Below are 18,071 nucleotides of genomic sequence, written 5' to 3'. Positions count from 1 at the left end.
AAAGAGCAGGAGAAAGGCTGGCGTGGTCATCTACAAGGGCAACCAAACAGGGGGAATCCTTTCTTCATGCCATGAGGGAGAGTTAGTCATGTTTACAGGAAAGATGGGCAGAGGCAGAATCTGGGGACTAGAAAGTTACACTGAAAGGGATTTAAACTGTGATCTGGCCAAGTCCATGTCTGTGTGTTATGTTAACATTCTACATATAAGGCCATCGAGCCTGGTACTTGTGCTAAAGGAGTGAGGTTTTGTTTATTTCTCCCATACATTACAGATATTTCTATGAAGATCCATTAACAATGTCTTGACAGAGTCTAATAGCCATGACAATTTCTAGAACACCTCTCTAGAGGTGTTCTCCAACTTATGCATGTATCTCTCTCCCTTATGCACATATCTTGTAAAAAACAGCTAAAAAGAGCTCCCAGATCCCAGATCTGCAGACCACACTTGGAATATCACTTATCTAGTGAACTCTACTGAGCCAAAGACTCGGGGGGTTGGGGGGTGGCGGGGACAGGGTATGCTATCTCAGTTAGGCAGCGGTTTCATTTTCAGATAGTCTATTACAAAGTTCTTTCCCATGTTAAGACAAAAATCATCCCCCCTATAATTTCTAATCTCTAAATTCAGTTTCTTAGAGGAGATGAAGTCCAACTCCTCATGGACAGGACAGTTCTTTAAGTGTCTGAAAATAACTCTGAGATCCTCGTTTGAAGGCTCGCTTCACCAAAATATACTCAGCCTGTCGTGCCTTCCTCCTCATTTGTGATTCATTCTCTCTGGTTGTGACCCACTGTTAAGTCTCTTAACAGTGAACATTTAAGGAAATGTTCATTTATTATGTTTAAGTAATATTCATTTATTCATTCATTCCAGCACATACTGAATGCCTTCTACGTGGAAGGCACTGCTGCAGAGACTTGGATTATCTGATGACCAGGTTGGATGCTCTTGGTGTTCTTTCTTAACCCCTGCAGTCCAGTCACACTGGCCTCCCCTCTTCCTCACCCACACTAAGTCCCTTCCTACCCTAAGACCTTTGCTCCCGTTATTAACTTGTTTATCCCCAGTAGACTGTAAATAGTTCAAGGCCTTGAGCATTGCTGTCTTGGTCCATGCTTTATCCCTAGTACCTAGCATACTCAGAACATTCTCAATCACCATTTAGAGGATGACTCCCTTTTGAAATGTATCTTGTGGCAACATACATCTGAGATGGTGTGAATCTATTCCCCTAAATCAAATACAGTGTTGTTAGCCACTGTTACTGCAATAAAGAAAAAAAAATAAATATTAAAAAATTTTAATGTATCTTGCTAGTTTGAACTCATCTTTTTAGGTCAGTGGGATGTCCTGTAGACTACCAATGCTGTCATCGAATAGATCTGCTCACCTTTGAGCTCTGTGCCATTCTCAAACACCTCCCAAATTTAGGGGGGAAAAACGAAAAAAAAAGCTACATCAAGGTGCGACACAGAACCTGCCAGCAACCAGTTTGAAAGTCAACTTTTTTATAAGCCCACAACTGGATAAATACGTCTTATGAAAAAACATTATTAAAGGAACAAACTATGAAAAACCCGGGAGAGAAAAGACTCAGAACATGAAAAATATTTTCAAGTATCTGATGTTTAAACAACTAGAAGAAATACTTGTCCTCAATTCTTGTTAACAAACTCAGCAGAGATAACACTTGTTGGATGTAATACCCCTGGGACAGACTTCATGTTAGCTTGAATTTCACTTTAGCAGAGATTTCCAAAGAGGAAATGGTATGTCTCCCGAACAGCTAAATACTTCATAACTCACAGGTATGCAGAACAACACAACCGACAGAAAAAGGTAGTTCTAACTCCCGTCCCCTGAAATTGCATGACTTCTTACACACCAGTGTGAACAGTCAAAATTATGATCTTACCCATCAGCTGAAATAAGATGTACTCCAAGTATTCTACTCAGGGTTTCTCAAGATGTATAAATCTGGAGAAGTTTAAAAACCACACAAGCCTGGGCCTCATCCAGACTTGTTTATCCACCTACTGCCCATTCATTCATTCAAATAGCTACTGCACCCCACTACCTGCAGAACTCTGTGTTCATGGCCCAAAGGAACTTTCAGTGTCAATCTGCACTGTCCAACCTGAGAGGACCTGCCATGTGCCTGCTGAGTAGCCACACTGTGGCTGAGGCAGGGGAGGAGCTGGATTGTTCTTTCACTTAAATTTTAGTTAATGTAAGCTTAAATTTAAATAGGTCCTGGCACCTACATCCTTTGTACAAATAAGCTGAAAATCACTACTCTAATTACTGAAAAAATAAATATAAAATTTCTGAACTGGAACAAAAATTTATTAACGATTATTATAAAAGAAAAAGAATAGGGCCTCCCCGGTGGCGCAGCGGTTGAGCGCTGGGTTGCGAAGCTGCCCGCGGCCTCTGCGGCGTCGGTTCGATTCCCGGCTGCTCCCCGGCCACTGGAGGAGGGTCCCACATGGCGCGTGGACCTCTCCTGCCGCCGGCTGCTCCCCTCAGCAGTGTACTTCGGTCCTTCTGCCTGCTCTGCTCCCTGCTCTGGCTCTGGTGAATTCTCTCACCCTCCCGCACTTCTGACTGTACCCAGTGCATGTATAAACAAAAAAACAAAACAAAACAAATAAATAAATAAAAAAACATGCCTCTAAAAAAAAAAAAAAAAAAGAATAGACACAGAAGTTCAATTCTACAAAATTAATCAAGGGTTTGTAGAAATCTGAAACACTTGTTGTTAAAGTCCTAAGAAGAACACCAAGACACCCATTCCATGCACAGAACCTATGCACACGCAGAAACTGCTGGGAGTTTCTTGGCACATGATTTGTTTGCCCTGGTCGTCGTGCCCTCCCCATCACCCTCATTACCCACAAAGAGCTGCCCTGCCTCTCACCCGTTCCTCTTTGGTGTAGAGTTGGAAACACTGGGATAAAGTGCAAGTTTGAGGCTGATGATGACGCTCTTTTTGCAGACGGACACTTTCTGCATCGGGGATATACTCATCTTCGGTATTTACAAACAAGCTGCAATGGGGAAGAGGGCAGCGTTCATCAGAGACTGACTTGCAAAACTGACACGAAAAATACCATTACGGGTTCACAATGTGGCTATAAATTCGTGACCAAAAAGATCCACATGTAAGAAAGCAGAAGAGTTAGCCCAGTTTTTCTTTGTTCCAAAAGTTCTTGCGAAATTCTCAAGCTAGAAAGTTACTTTCAAGAAATAATATGGAGTTGGTGTTTATGAGATTGGCCATGAACTCTGCTGATTAACTCATATGTTCCTGTCCTTCGTGTCCAAGGGCGTGCATTTGACATAACTGATGACACTAAAGTGAGTGGGACTATAATAAAATTCAGAAGAATTGATGTGTTTACCCGTTAATGAATATATAGCTGTCACATTAGCAGCAAACAGATGTTCTAAGGTTTTGGGATCCAAACAATGTAAAGGAAAGAAATAACAAACTGCTTAAATAAAGGAGTAGCAGTGAACTTGAATACTTAGCTGAAGAAAAAGATTTGTATTTTAGTTAATTTGAAAGATCAAAGCTAATTTAAATAATTCAAATGATGATTATAAGCACTAAGTAAAAAAATACTCACAAATCTTTTGTCTCTTTGTCCCATTCTACCACTAATTTCACATGAGCAGTGCCACCTGGTCCACAAGATTTTAATGCCCTACAGAATGGAGAAGGGGGTAGAGAGAGGAGGGAAAGGAAGTCACATTATTTTCTGCATAAATGATTTCAATTAAATATGGATCTGTCCTATCTGAAATCATAAATGACTGAAAATCCCCCTCACTGTTTCCCATCAGAAAAGCCTATTATATCCTCATAATTAATAACTAGATTACAATTGGACTGAAAAGTTCTTCAAATATTCAATCTAGAAATTAAGAGATTGGATGAAATTTTACATCACATTGTAAGACTGCCAACTATCTATCATTCTTTGATGTTCTTTGCGGCCTTTCCAACCTTTGGTCCAATTCTCACACAATCATGTCCCTGAGAACAAAGTCTGATCAGCACCTCTCCGCCTCCCTCTGTAGCATGCCTGAGCCCTTGGACTAAGTCCACACCCGTGTAAACTGGGCCCTTCCTACAAAGTCCGCCCCCCCCATCAAGTTCCACCTCGGAGCTTTATGAGTCCCGTGGGTTCCTTGGCTCACGGCCACCCTGCGCAAGTTGGTATTGTTAGTCAACGTTACTCATACTTTAATGTTTTGGATCATTACCTAGTTTATTAACACTAAACCCAATCAGTGGAATGCTTTCAAACAGAACCATGTTGTAAGCCGTATTGGAATCCTGAAAGGCAGGCACTACAATATTTGTTGAAAAAAAACACACGATAATACAAACAATGATGTGAGTTTCTACAGTTAAGCATCCACATATGAATGGAGTGTGTGCATGTATTGGCCATCATTTTATTAACACAGCAGAGTGCTGTAATCTAACACAAGTATGGAGAAAGCACAGAGGCAGCAGGGGAGAGGAGAGTGACTAGTTCTAACAACAAAGAAAACCACACGCGCCAAGCAACACCTAAGTCCACATCAGGCTCACACAATGCTGAGAACTCTGATGGTGCTGAGGTTTAAGACAGTGGGAAGAAGAGAGAGGCCTGACAAAAGGGAAATAATCAGGGATCAAGCCATGAAGAACTTCATTCACTGTGGAATTTCAACTTTTAGGCCACTGGTCACCACTCAAGGAGTTTAAGGAGAAAAGCAGGATGATCAGAATTCTACTTTGGTGAATATGGAAGTATGATTTCTCTCTAGTCCTAGGACATACATTAATCTGCTTTCCTACCATGAGTACCTCAGTATTAAAGATCCTAAGACATATACTCAAATATGAATCGAAAATAAAATAAGTCCTTATTTTCTAAATGAGCCAAAAGAACCTGCCAAGCTCAGGTGGAAACCATGCCACAGGCACTGGACTGCACGCAACACAGCGGCCGTGGGGACAGGGGAGCAGGCGCTTACCTTTCCACTGTCGGGTGGCACAGGGGCTGCTCCTCCTGAGGCAGCAGGTACGTTATTCCCACAACACTGACCACGCGCAGACTGAATGGACAAACCTGCATCAAACGGTAAAGGAGAACAGGGCTGAACCGCCCTCCAGGGCAGCTGCTTCACTGTGGTATTTCTGAAACAGATTAGCGGGGCAGCAAACTGACATTCTGAAAATGCTTCTCTATAGTATTCTGCTGGCCTGTTGAGCTACTCAACACACTGTAAATATGAATTACCCAAAAGCAATGTACATATCAAATGTGCCATGTAAGACAAGTGATATATTGTTTTAGCTCAACATTCACTTAATGAAGCCCTCTAAGCACACCTTCACACAGTGAACCTAATTTTGAAAATACAAATATTCTCCAAAATCTCTCCTAGCTGATCATGGACTAAACTGATTAGACAAATATTACAAAAGAATACACAGCAGTTCAAGGATAATCTTGAAGGAGCCAGGTCCCTTCATAAAATGAAGCCTAAGTCCTCAGTCCTGTCACTCTGGACACAGCTGATTTTATTAAACATCTCCTCACCGGGACTTGCCAGAATTCCAGCTCAGTGTCTGGTTTTTTCTAAGTGCGAAGGTCTGAATTTCTAAATTCACCATAAGGATTGTTCTTCATCAGGTCCCACATGCTATGTTGGAATATCAAAATGTTACATACCTGGATGCAAACCGTGGGCCTCAAGAAATACTTCATCTTCTCCAAGATTTCCTTCTGCAGGACGTCCCACGCCACCGTCTTCTCCAAGTGCAGCACAAAAGGCAGTCCGAACCTAGCACACAGAACCAGGGCATGCGCCTTAGCAGCATGGCGGTGCCTTTAACATTCTAATTCCTTGTTCATGATCTCTTTAGATGAAATCCCCATCCAATTAGTTTTACAACAGTGCTCAAAATAGAACAAAATAGAAAAAATTTAACAGTAACTCACAAGTAGATGGAAAAAGTTAGAGGAGAAACTTAGATTTCTAAATGAGATTTAACAGTTCTTACACCAAAAAGCTTCCAGGGGAGTACAATGCTCAGCTATCAGGTAGCAAGGACAGGACTGGTGGAGATGGTGAGATAAGAAGGCAGGAGTGGACACTAGGCTGGGAGACAGCATGGGTCAGAATGAAAACAGTTGGCTCCAGAGAACAGACTGGGCTATGGGGTCCTGCAGGCAGGCAGCCCTCTCCTGGCAGTCTCACTACAAAGAAGGCAGGGGCAAGCAAGCCATACTGAAGCCAGCTGTCACCTGGGGTGAAGCCACGTGGGCCCTGCTGGTGTCCTAGGACAGTGCTGGGGTCACGGGTGTGAGAGAATCAGAGACAGCACCGTGGTTTTCAGTCTTTTCTACGCACCGACATTACCGGTGCCCAAGAGCAAGCAGCCCCCTGAGATTCTGCTGGTCACTAGCATCTGGCTCATACACCAAGATTTTTCAGGAGCTTCCTGTACACACAGCAAAGGTGGAGACTCATTAGCCTCACCCCTCCTACTTAGAAGTCATCTTTTACGCATCTCCTTGTATCCACAGGGAGACCCAGCAGAGGACTCCCACCTGGTAACACCTGCTGGTGTGATCCCGTACTCTCTCTACCACAACGCCAACTATACCATGATGCAAATACCACCTGTTAATTTTACTGCCTCCACCAACTAAGTTATTGACAGCAAGAACTGAGACTTATTTATCTTAGTAGCTCCAACAGTCAATGCCTAAAAAACAGTAGCTGCTTAAGAAATGAATGAACAAACGGATGAACCCTGATTTGGCCTGAAGCAGAGGTACTAAGAGCACCGGAAACCCTGTTCCTAACAGCCATCAGTTTACTCACAGTATTACTCAACCTTAAACCCCTCTGCCTAAAAACTATTAAGAGGTGAAGTTACAAGCATATATAAATCAGCAGCAGCATTTTTCACATAGTGAGTTCTTCACCTCTAAGAGAACGGCATCATGAGGGGGATCCCACGAGCTTTCCCTTTTATAATAAAAACAATGAGCTGCCTCTCCTGCCCTGCAAACACGCCAAGCTCCTTCACTGCCAGTGCTTTGTCCTCCTCCTCCCCAGAGTCTCAGAGCTCACACCCTCTCCTCACTGGGGCTCAGCTACCGACCTCCCTAACAGGGTTGCACCAGACCCTACCAGCACACTCTACCCTACTAAGCTGTTTTAGCCTCCTCAAAGTGGCGATGAGGGAGACTGAGTGTGTTTACTCACTGGCAGTCACTCTGTCCCAACCAGCCTGCAAGTATCCTGAGAACACGAGCCTGTCTCAGTCACTGCTGGGTCCCTAGCGTTCACAGCTGTGCCTGACTCACTGCCAATAGGAAAACATTTGCTAATAAACATCATAGGTATACAAATCAACACATTTTCCATTTATGCTATTTAACATCCTTAAGTAAGGAACTTATTTCAAAACAACATTTAAAAGGCTACCCTGACAAATATCAGGAACAAAGAGTTCTTTCTCCCTAAAACATATCTATTATCTTGTTGTTACTCAGGTTACATTACTGTTGGGGCAAAGTTACTTTAAAAGATAGTCTAAAACTCCCAAATTCTTACAGAGGGAAACACACAGATTTGAGAGATTTTTGACTCCCAAATTTCTGAGTTATGCAGCTCAAAGAACAGTTGTGCCATTTGCTGAAACAGGCTGTACTGGTGGGTCCAGTTTACAGGGAAAGATAATGAGTTCAGTTTGGGACATGAGAATGGGGTACATGTACCATCCAGTGGGCAAAGGAAGAATTAAAAAGAAAAAAACTAGACAGCAGCCTGGATATACAGCACACCAAGAGAAGCCAAAGATGAAAATACACATATAAAATGGACCTTTAAAAAACCAAATAGGCTTTAAGATTCTAACTCAGATTCTATCATCCTAATTTTACATTCTTTCCTTCCAACCCCTCAAATCGGGTCAACTTACACACATTTTTTTTTCTGAATATCAGAATTAAAAACTACTAAAACTAAGGAGTTTCCATCCTTACCTTTTAAAATATTTGAAAACTCAAGAGACTTCTGAAGTCTCCACGCTTACTGGCAGATGAGTTAGTTTTTACCTTTTCCCTTGCTGCCCAGTGCAGGCTCGGTTACATATTAGCAGCACAATCTTATCGCTTCCCGCCCTGGTTGGGGGCAGATCCATGTTCCCCTGCTTTGCCGCTGCTTGTGTAGGAGAAGGCAGTCTATGGTGATCCAAACCAAATTTCAAGTGGTTTAGATTGTTGTTTAAGTGGATTCCTGAAACAGAATAAAAACCTGATTTTATCTCTCTAAAAATCTTCTCAGTCATTCATTACAAAAAAAATGTACTCGATACAGAAATTAACAAGTTGCCTTTATATAATTTAAATTGCAATCAAAACAGGGGCCAATGGTCTACTTCGAGAGTGCTCATCCAGCATTACCAGAATGTCTCCAGCAGCCTTATGTCCTTTAAACTCTGGATAGCTTTATCTATCTTAACAACTGAAAATTAACATTCTTCATTCAGTGAATATTAGATCATTTTAGAAGGGCAGGGTTGCCGAGGTGATCCACCGAGGCAAATTCAAAGTGACACCATGCTATCAGGAACCAAATATGTGCTTTAAAAAAAATAAACACGTTCTGTAGAATGTTCTTCAACATTCCAACAACAATTTCTTCTCTCTGATTAAACAGTCAGACTTAAAAGAAACAAAAGGTAAATTAGACTTACTAGACTCATCAGAGAACATGCCAAGTGCAATGCAATCAGCAAGACTGGATCAAGCCACATCTAAGTGAGCAAAACTAGGTATCTGACCAGCACAGCACTGGCTGCTGCCCCGGGTTGTAGAGCTGGCCTAAAGCAGAGCCATCTGTCAATCAGAGCTACTCAGCAGTTCAGAGCCTAGCACAATGGCCTGCACTTAGTAGGAACTCAACAAATGCATGACTACATAATTCATCTCTTTAATCCTTTGGAAGTATAGCCTAAGAAAATCCCCCCACTGGAGAAGAGAAGAAGCAAGTCCACCACCATCATCCAAAAAAGTAATAATACACCAGAAAGAGAACAAAATAAAAAGTGGTTAACACAATAATAGTCATAACAGAATTCTGGCAACAACCTAAACATCCAGCAACGTGAACCTTGCCAAACCCATTAAGGTATTCCAGCATTACTGTGATCCCAGGTGATGAGCAACAGCTAAGATGCCAAAGTTAATGCCAGATGAATCCAAGTTCAAACAAGAACACAGATTAGAAATAAGGAAAAACTGAATCTTCATCAGACTAGTAGAGGGAAGAAAACTGTTTAAGCTTAAACACCATAAAGAAATCACAGAAAGAAAAGCAGTGGGTTTTACTTCATAGTGATTTTAAACTTTGGTATGGAAAAAATAAAAACAGAAGTCTGAATTGGAGACAATGGATGACCTCGTTTCCTAAGTTCTTGGCAAAGGAAGGCCAGAGGACCTGTTCTGAACAGGAGCAGGGTGCCTAACCAGACGAGGTGATGCTGCACCAAGTCAAGTTCTGTGTTCAATCATGCTTCCTCTGGCTGTGCCACTGGGGTCAGTTACGCACATCTCAGCTGGCCTCACCGTACGTAGGCAAAGCAGCAGTCTCAAGTATGAGTGAAAATACTGATGTGGCCTTTAGAAGAGAGGCTAACAAATACTCAATAAGGGTGCAATCTTCTAACAAAGCAGCCTGGGCAGGAGTGTGACAGCCTGGGCCTCACCAAATTTGCTTGTAAACAGAAACTTAATGTTAACCCTTAGCAATCAAGGTAGGAAGAGGGATTCAGGAGCATTCTCAATTAAACAAGTATTAACTAGGCCTTTTCTGTATGTTAAGAACTATAGTGAACTGTTGGGTACAGAAGGATGAAGCAAACCATCGTCCTAAAAGTGGAGAGCTTCAGTGTGGTGAAAACAGACCACCCCCACACTGCATGCTAATAACCAGAGATGAGCACAAGTTCTGACTGCAGCACAGAAAAGCAGGAACCAGCCAGCCTGGCTGGGGGTAGTGAGGAGAGGTTTTCTGGACAAAGTAATGAGTCGGCATTTTTTACTGTCATGCAATTAAAAGTAGAAAACAATTTAAACACACAAAAGCACATGCATGAAAACACAACTAGAAAACCAAAAAGCTCCTGGGTGAAAAAAGAATGAAATCTGAAATAACAAGCTATCTAGAAAATAATGTAAATATGAGTAAATCAAAGAAAACTGAATTTTAACTGGGCAGTGGGAAAATATGAATAACCCATTATACAAAACTACCAAGAGTTTCAGAAACTAGAGGTATCAGACCTCTGGAAGTAGATGAAGGAAAAGAGGAACTAAAATCAAGTACTTTCAACAAGGGCATCAAGACCATCCAATGAGGAAAGAGCAGTCTCTTCAACAAATGGAGCTAAGACCACTGACTGGCTAATCTGCATGCAAAAGAATGAAACTGGAACCAGACTTCAAACCACACAAAAATTAATTCAAGTAAATCAAAGACCTGACTGTAAGAGCTAAAACTGTAAAACTCCTAGAAGAAAACACAGGGGTCATCTTTATGACCTTGGATTTGGTGGTCTATTCTTAGATATAATAATACCAAAAGTATAAACAACAAAAAAAGATAAATTAGACTTCAGACTTCATCAAAATTAAGAGCTTCTGTGCCTCAAAAGACATTATCAAGAAAGTAGGTGGGAGAAAATATTTACAAGTCATATATCCTTACAACTAAGAAAAAGATAACCCAATTTAAAAACGAGGAAAGGACTTAAATAGACATTTCTCCAGAAAGAATGTACAAAATAGCCAAGAAGCACGTCAAAAGATCATTTATCATTAAGAAAATGAGAATCAAAATGATAACGACATACCACTTCACACCCACTAAGATGGCTATAATCAAAAAGACAGAAAACAACAAATGTTGGCAAGGATATGCAGAAATTATAGCCCTCATGGGTTGTTGGTGGGAATGAAAATTGATGCAGCTGCTATAGAAAACAGTTTGGCAATTCCTCAGAAAGTTAAACATAGAATTACCTTATGACCCAGCATTTCCATTCTTAGGTATACACCCAAAATAACTGAAATCAAGTATCCGAACACACACTTGTACATGAATGCTCCTAACAGCACTATTTCATACCAGTCAAAAGGTGAAAACAACCAAATGCTCATCAACAAATAAACAAAATACAGTATGGGCTTCTCCCCCTAAATACCATTCCTATTTTGTATGACTTGGGTTATTCTGGGGGCTGAGAATGCGCAACAATCTTCCCACCTACATTAACAGTAACAATTTTCCCACATACATTAACGGTAACAATTTTCCCACAGACATTAACAGTAACAGCATTTCCAGGCCCCAAAAATAAGTTACCAAGCAGTACCTGATAGTAATTTTCCTCTTTCAGGCAATGGAGGGAACCTGTAAAAACATCTCACGGAATACTATTCAGTCACAAAAAGGAATGAAGGACTGACACAAGCTACAATGTGGATGAGCCCTGAAACGTTATGCTAAATGAAAAAAGTAAGATACAAAATAGGCTACATAAAGTATGACCTCCTTTATATGAAATACATAGACTGGGTAAAGTCAGAGACAGAACACAGCCTTACTGGTTGCCAGAGGCTGGCAGAAGGCAACAATGAGAAACACTGCTTAGTCGGTAGGGGGTTTTCCGTGGGGGTGAGGAAAATGTTTTGGAACTAGCTAGAGGTGGTGTTTGCACATCACTGTGAATGTACTACGTACCACTAAATTGTACATTTACCATGGTTAATTCTATTATGTGAATTTCACCTCAATTTTAAACAAGGAAAGTAGGGTAATGGGGGAAACTAATGATAAAAAAAGTGAAAAGGAAAGCAAGGACTAGTTGAAACTTGTCTGAAAAGCAAACACTTAGCTTGCTTCTCTGACATGGTGCAGCCAAGATCTCTTTCTCCCCTGCATTCCCTTCACAAAGATCCCTGGACTGGGGAACAGTCCAGGTGAAAGTAAGGGTAGTATACCGAAGCAAGGGAAAGTGACCCTACCTCACCAAAAACCCAGGTGCTGACAACCAGGCCTCCCTCCAACAAGAGAATCCCCTCCAGGGACTGTCCTAGAAGCTAGGACAGCTTCTTTCTTGGAGCTGTCCAAGAAGACTGCCTTGAGGATCAGTTACTGCATCCTACAGTGAAGTTCACGGTCAGGAAGTCCCACCCAGCACTCACAAGAGGTTCCACTTGACTCTCAGGACCAACACTTAAGCAGAAGCAGAAGATCAAGGCTAACTTTGCTTAAGAACTGAGGAAAGGTCCCAACATGAATGGACAGACACCAGCACAGAGAGGGAAAGGAGCAGGGTGAGAGGGAGGGGGGCTAAGAAAAAACATAGAGATGGAAACTTTCTAAAAACTACCAGTAGTATCCTCAGGAAGATAAAATATGTACCTCAACCATGGAACAGGAACCAGACAGTATTTAAAAACAGAATGTAAGAGCCACGCTCCATTATCTGGCGAGCAGTGGGCAGTCCCGGGTGCTGCTGAGTTGTATGCACTGAAGGAGGGTTCCAGCTGCCCACAGCAGGAGCACCTCGGGCTGCAGGAAGCATGAATGTCTTTCATCTTTGAGTGGATCCACAATGGCTCCAGCAGAGTGCTCCAGTTCCTAGGAGTCTACAAGGACTCTGGCAAACCCGTATTTTGGGGTTCGGACAATGCAGACAAAACCACTTGGCGACACATGCTCAAAAATGACAGATTGGGCCAACATGTTCCAACATTACATTCGACATCAGAAGAGCTGACAACGGCTGGAACAACTTTTACAACGTTTGATCTGGGTGGGCATGACCAAGCATGTTGGGTTTGGAAAAATCATCTCCCAGCAATTAATGGGATTGTCTTTCTGGTGGACTGTACAGATCATCCTCATCTCGTGGAATCCAAAGCTGAGCTGAGTTTTAATCTGTTTTAATGACTGATGAAACAATAGCCAATGTTCCAATTCTTATTTTGGGTAGCCAAACAGACAGCACAGATGCAATCAGTGAAGAAAAACTCTTTGTCAGGGAGACGGGACCCTGCCCGCCCCATGGAAGTGTTGCGGCGCAGTGTGCTCGGGAGGCAAGGCCTCGGGGCTGGGGGGGGCGTCGGCTGGTTCTCCCAGCGAACTGGCTGATGTGTGGACCGTGAAATCAGTTTCACTTCTCTGGACTGATCCTATTCACAGCTTCCTCAAGAACTTTCCTGGAACAAGGAACATTCTCCACCACACCTGGCGCTGAGGAGCCGAAGAGTCTCTGTCAGCTATCTTTGCCCAGAGGAGCCCCCTGCTCTTCTCCACACTGCTGGGAGGAGGCGCTGTGTCACGTGCCTGTGCCGGTCAGCAGCCCGGGACATGGGAGCAGGCAGGGTTTGCTGGTAGAGCCGTGTGCCACCAAGGGGCACTTGAAAAGAAAACCACATCTCACCACTGGGGTTGATTTCAAAAGAAAATGATTTTACTAAAGAAAGTGTTGTTATTCCTTCTAACTTTTTAAGTTCAGAATTCAGAGCTTCATATTCTTTTTTTTTTTTTTTTTGAATCTAGTGAATGGCATTTTGATACTTCATGAAATTATGCACATTACACGCTGGAGACCAGAACTCAGTCAGGTAAACTTACTCCTGTCGAGTCAGCAAGAGGCAGGTTCCCACTCTGCCTCTGTGGGTGGTCTCAGCTTATACAGAGAACAAGAAAGGGACAGGACCCTGGGCTTGACGCCATGGCAGATCTCCACCCACCGTGGCGAGCCAGGGTCATCTCCCACATGGGATGGACGGCTACTGTTCACTGCTGAGGAGTTAACTACACAGTGGGTTATTATTATTTTTACTTAGAAAGTTATAAATTTCAACCAGTCCAAACAAAAAGTTCTCAGAATTTTGAAATATGAAAAGGAAAAATTTTTCAGCTCATTAGTAGAGCTAGGCAATGAGATCTGAGGTGATAAAGCAAAACGATAGATAGATGAGAAAAGATCATGAATTCCATTGTCTAAATGATAGGAGTTCCAGAGACAGAAAGGGAAGAAAAAAGAAAGGAAGCTGCAAACTAAATAATACAAGAAACTTTCCTGGTATTGAAAGGCCTCGAGCTTCTAGATCTAAATGGTCCACAGATTAACCAGCACAACAGAAGGAAAAATTCCAACACACTTAGAATAAAGAGAAGATGTTAATGCTTCCAGAGACAAAGAACAGGCATCAAAATTAAACTACCTAACTAATGCACCTGAATAGCCTCTGACAATGGATGTCGACAGTTTGGGAGGTTGACCAAGAGGTTGGGAATGACCTGGTGGGGGAAAGCATTGAATACTAAATATAGGCAAACAAACCACACAAGTAAGTTATTAATCCCCAGGAGAACAAAAAGTTATGCAGAAAACAAAGGTTTTTCAAAAAATAATTAACAATATAAATACTAAGTCTTACTCCAGTCAAGATCACACTAGCATTACTTTGGAAAGACAAAAGGTTAAGAATGCATAGTATGGTGAGAACTAAATGTAATGTGATTAGACCCTACATCAGAAAACTCTTTTTCTTCTGCTAAAAAGCACAATAGTAGACAACTGGCAAAATATGAGTAGTCTGTAGATAAGATTCTAGTGCGACTAGCCTGGAATTTAGGAAAGAAGCCAGGATAACACATACAGTGGGCCTAATACAGCGCTGCCATTCCATTCTGGAAGCGGAACATACAGTACCAATTCCCAACCAATCAAAAATTATATGGATAAAAGACAATAGTCTATCAAATTTAATTTCCTGATTTTGATAACTATACTTTGATTGTGTAAGACAAAGTCTTCATTTTGAGGAAACATACAATGAGGTATTTAAGCAAAAGACATCATTGTATCTGTAACTTAGCCTCCAATGGTTCAGAAAAAATTATAACAAAGAGAGGGAAATGGTGATAAAATACATCATAAAATGCTGGCATCTTAGGGCATCTGGATGAATGACAGGATATATGGGAATTCTTGGTATTATTTGTGCAATTTTTCTAAGTTTGAAATGATTTCAAAACCCTAAGTTTACATGTACAATTCTTTCAAGAATTTCTAGTTTTCCTATGTCCCCATTAATAGCAAAACTGTGCTTGCCTTATGTATAATTGATCTCTTTGCCCAGTATTTTCATTCACCTCTCCAATCAACACATGCTCAGATCCCACCATCTGCAGGCAGCCAGGAGGGTAATCAAAGTAGATGAAAGATAACCCTAGTCTCGCCAGTGCAGAGGCGGGAAAGCAACATACACACTGGCAGCTAAGTCATAAATGCCATAATAATATTGGTGTGCACAGGTCTGAAGCAAAGGTTAAAGCCTCCAAGTCTGTTGGTAGAGGTCACAGAAGATTCCAGGGCTCAAGATAAGACTGAAGGAAGTTCCTCTGGCCAAAAGGGATGAGGAGAGCACTTCAGAAAGAGAAATCAATGTGTGGCAAAATGCCCCCTGCTGTGAAAAACATGCATTATTGCTATGAACCCTCCTAATGTCCTTGCAGCGCCCCCCTCCCCCCGCCCCGCCCCTTAGCTGCTGAGCTCTTTATCACGGAGTCTAATGAAAGAGTCGTGATGGACATGCAGAGGAGTAGACGTTAGGGCGGTAGGAGTCTCAGTTCTCTAAGTAAGCGAAAGTAAAATAACAACAGCAGGGCCAGTGGAGTGGAAGGGATGGCTAGGTCAAATATTTTGAGGTAAAATGAACAGTAAGGGTTAAGAAATGCACTGTGCACAGAAAAAGAGGCTTAATTCTCAGGCATGTGTTTTCAGAGACTAGATGAATGGTGGTGTGTTTACCTAGAATAAAAATTTGAGAAAGAAGTCAGCTTGAAGAGGAAAAAAAGGAGAAAATTGGGTTTTAACGAAGTTTGGGGTGTTATGGACTACCCAGGTGAAGACACTAAGTGGATCTAAAGGTCTGAAAGCAAGATGCATGTCTGCATAGAAATCCATGGGATGAGTGGGTGGCAGTAAAACCATGAGAATTGATTAGACACTCTAGAGATTAGACACGCTAGACACGATGACGATAAGGACAACAACGCAGCTAAGGTAAGCTGGTGAGCAGCAGCGCCCACTTGTTCTCCGCCCTTGGGCTAAAGCAATTGTAGTGTGTCCATCTCTGGAGGTGTGTCTACAGGTCTAGTCTGACCATTAATACAAATCCAAAAGAGCTTCCACTATTTCACTTATTCCTTTTCTTGCAATAATAACTATCTCCTTAAATAGTAAGTGGGACAACTGGATAGCCACATGATAAAAGACTAAAGTTGGACCCTTACCTTATACCATAAAATTAAATTAAAAATGGATCAAAGACCTAAATGAAGGAGATAAACTATATAACTGAAAAGAAAACAAAGGGATAAATCTTTATGATCTTGAATTTGATCTTTAAGATCACCTTAAATGTGACAGCAAAAAGCACGACTCAGAAAAAAATAAATTAAGGCCTGGGCCTCCCCAGTGGCGCAGTGGGTTGAGTGCAGCGCTGTGAAGCTGTCTGCAGCCTCTGCAGCACAGGTTTGATTCCCGGCCAGCCAGGGAGATACCCACATAGTGTAGCAGACCTCTCCTGCCTCACCCGCTGCTCCCCTCAGTCAGTCTGCCTGTCCTGCTCCCTGCTCTGTCTCTGGTGAATTCTCTCACCCTCCCGTGCCTCTGACCTGTACCCCTGTTCTTGTATAAATAAAATCTTTAAAATCAATTAATTAATTAATTCTTCATCAAAAGTAAGAACTTTTGTGCACCAAAAGATAATACCAAGAAAGTAAAAAGACAACCTGCGGAATGAGAGAAAGGGTCTAATATGAAGCACATATGAAGAACTCTCTTACAACTCAACAATAAAAAAACAAACACAATTTAAAAATGGGCAAAGGATTTGAATAGATATTTTTCCAAAGACACACAAGTGGTCCACAAGCACATGACAAGATGTTCCACATTATCTGTCATCAGCAAAATGCAAGTCAAAATCACAATGAGGTACCACTCCATAGCCTCTAGGATAGCTAGAATCAGTCAGAGAACAGTAAGTATGGGTGAGGATGCAAAGAAATCAGAACCCTCATAAACCACTGGCAGGACTATAGAACGGTGCAGCAACTTTAGAAATAGTCTGGAAACTCCTCAAATAATTAAACACATGACCTAGCAATTCTATAACCCAAATTTCCATTAGCTGATGAACGAATAAACAAAATGTAATATATTTTGTATGACAAATATATACTTGACAATGGAATACTACTTGGCCCTAAAAAGGAACAAAATACTGATAAATACAACAACATGCACAAACACTGAAACCATCATATTAAGTGAAAGAAGGCAGCTACAAAAGATGACGCATCATAGGATTTCATTCATATGAAAGTCTACACTAGGGATCTATACACAGAGACAGGTAAAGAGTGATTGCTTAGGACTAAGAGGGAAGAGAAGCCAGGGGAGGGAGTACCTGGGGAGAAGGAGCTAATGAAAACAGGAGCTGGAGAAGTGAAACCTCAGGAGAGCAAACAGCAGGAAAAGCATAAAAGCATGTGGCATGAGAGAGAAATAAAGAGTAACCTGGAATAGGATACATGAGGAAGGAGATGAAATATAGTGAAAAGGCTAAGAAAAAAGTGACCATGCACTCTTCCAAGGTGCTCATATTTAATCTCAGACAAAGGGTAACCACTAGGAAAGGAATAAGCATGCAACAAGATCAGAACTGTCATCAGGGCAAGTCTGGTGCACGTGGGGAAATAACTAACCTGGAAAAAGCTGAGGGGTAAAGATACCAGTAAATCATTTCCTTAGAAACCCCAGTTGAGCCTGGTCTGAACTGTGTCAGTAGCAGCAGAATGAAAAGGAAAATACAGTATTTGATCACTTCTAAGTGATTGGGGGGGGGGGAGGGGTGTCCTAAATTTGAGAGAGAAGAGCTTGGATACAGTTTAGT

General features: G+C 41.8%; 1 protein-coding gene across 2 annotated transcripts in view; it reads right to left on the bottom strand.

Moving 5' to 3' along the window:
- Positions 1–18,071, bottom strand: part of USP31 (ubiquitin specific peptidase 31) — a gene marked incomplete at both ends in the record, with an annotated part of 68,128 nt that overhangs the window by 14,586 nt on the left and 35,471 nt on the right. For both annotated transcript variants that reach the window (XM_084249623.1, XM_084249624.1), the window contains 5 exons: positions 2,927–3,056; positions 3,639–3,716; positions 5,041–5,135; positions 5,742–5,853; positions 8,142–8,322. In XM_084249623.1, the coding sequence (XP_084105749.1) occupies positions 2,927–3,056; positions 3,639–3,716; positions 5,041–5,135; positions 5,742–5,853; positions 8,142–8,322 (596 nt within the window). The remainder of the gene's footprint in view (positions 1–2,926; positions 3,057–3,638; positions 3,717–5,040; positions 5,136–5,741; positions 5,854–8,141; positions 8,323–18,071) is intronic.

Source organism: Talpa europaea (genome assembly GCF_964194135.1).
Source record: "Talpa europaea genome assembly, chromosome: 12".
NCBI classification, from domain to species: Eukaryota; Metazoa; Chordata; class Mammalia; order Eulipotyphla; family Talpidae; genus Talpa; species Talpa europaea.
This window is presented reverse-complemented; position numbering and strand designations above follow the sequence as displayed.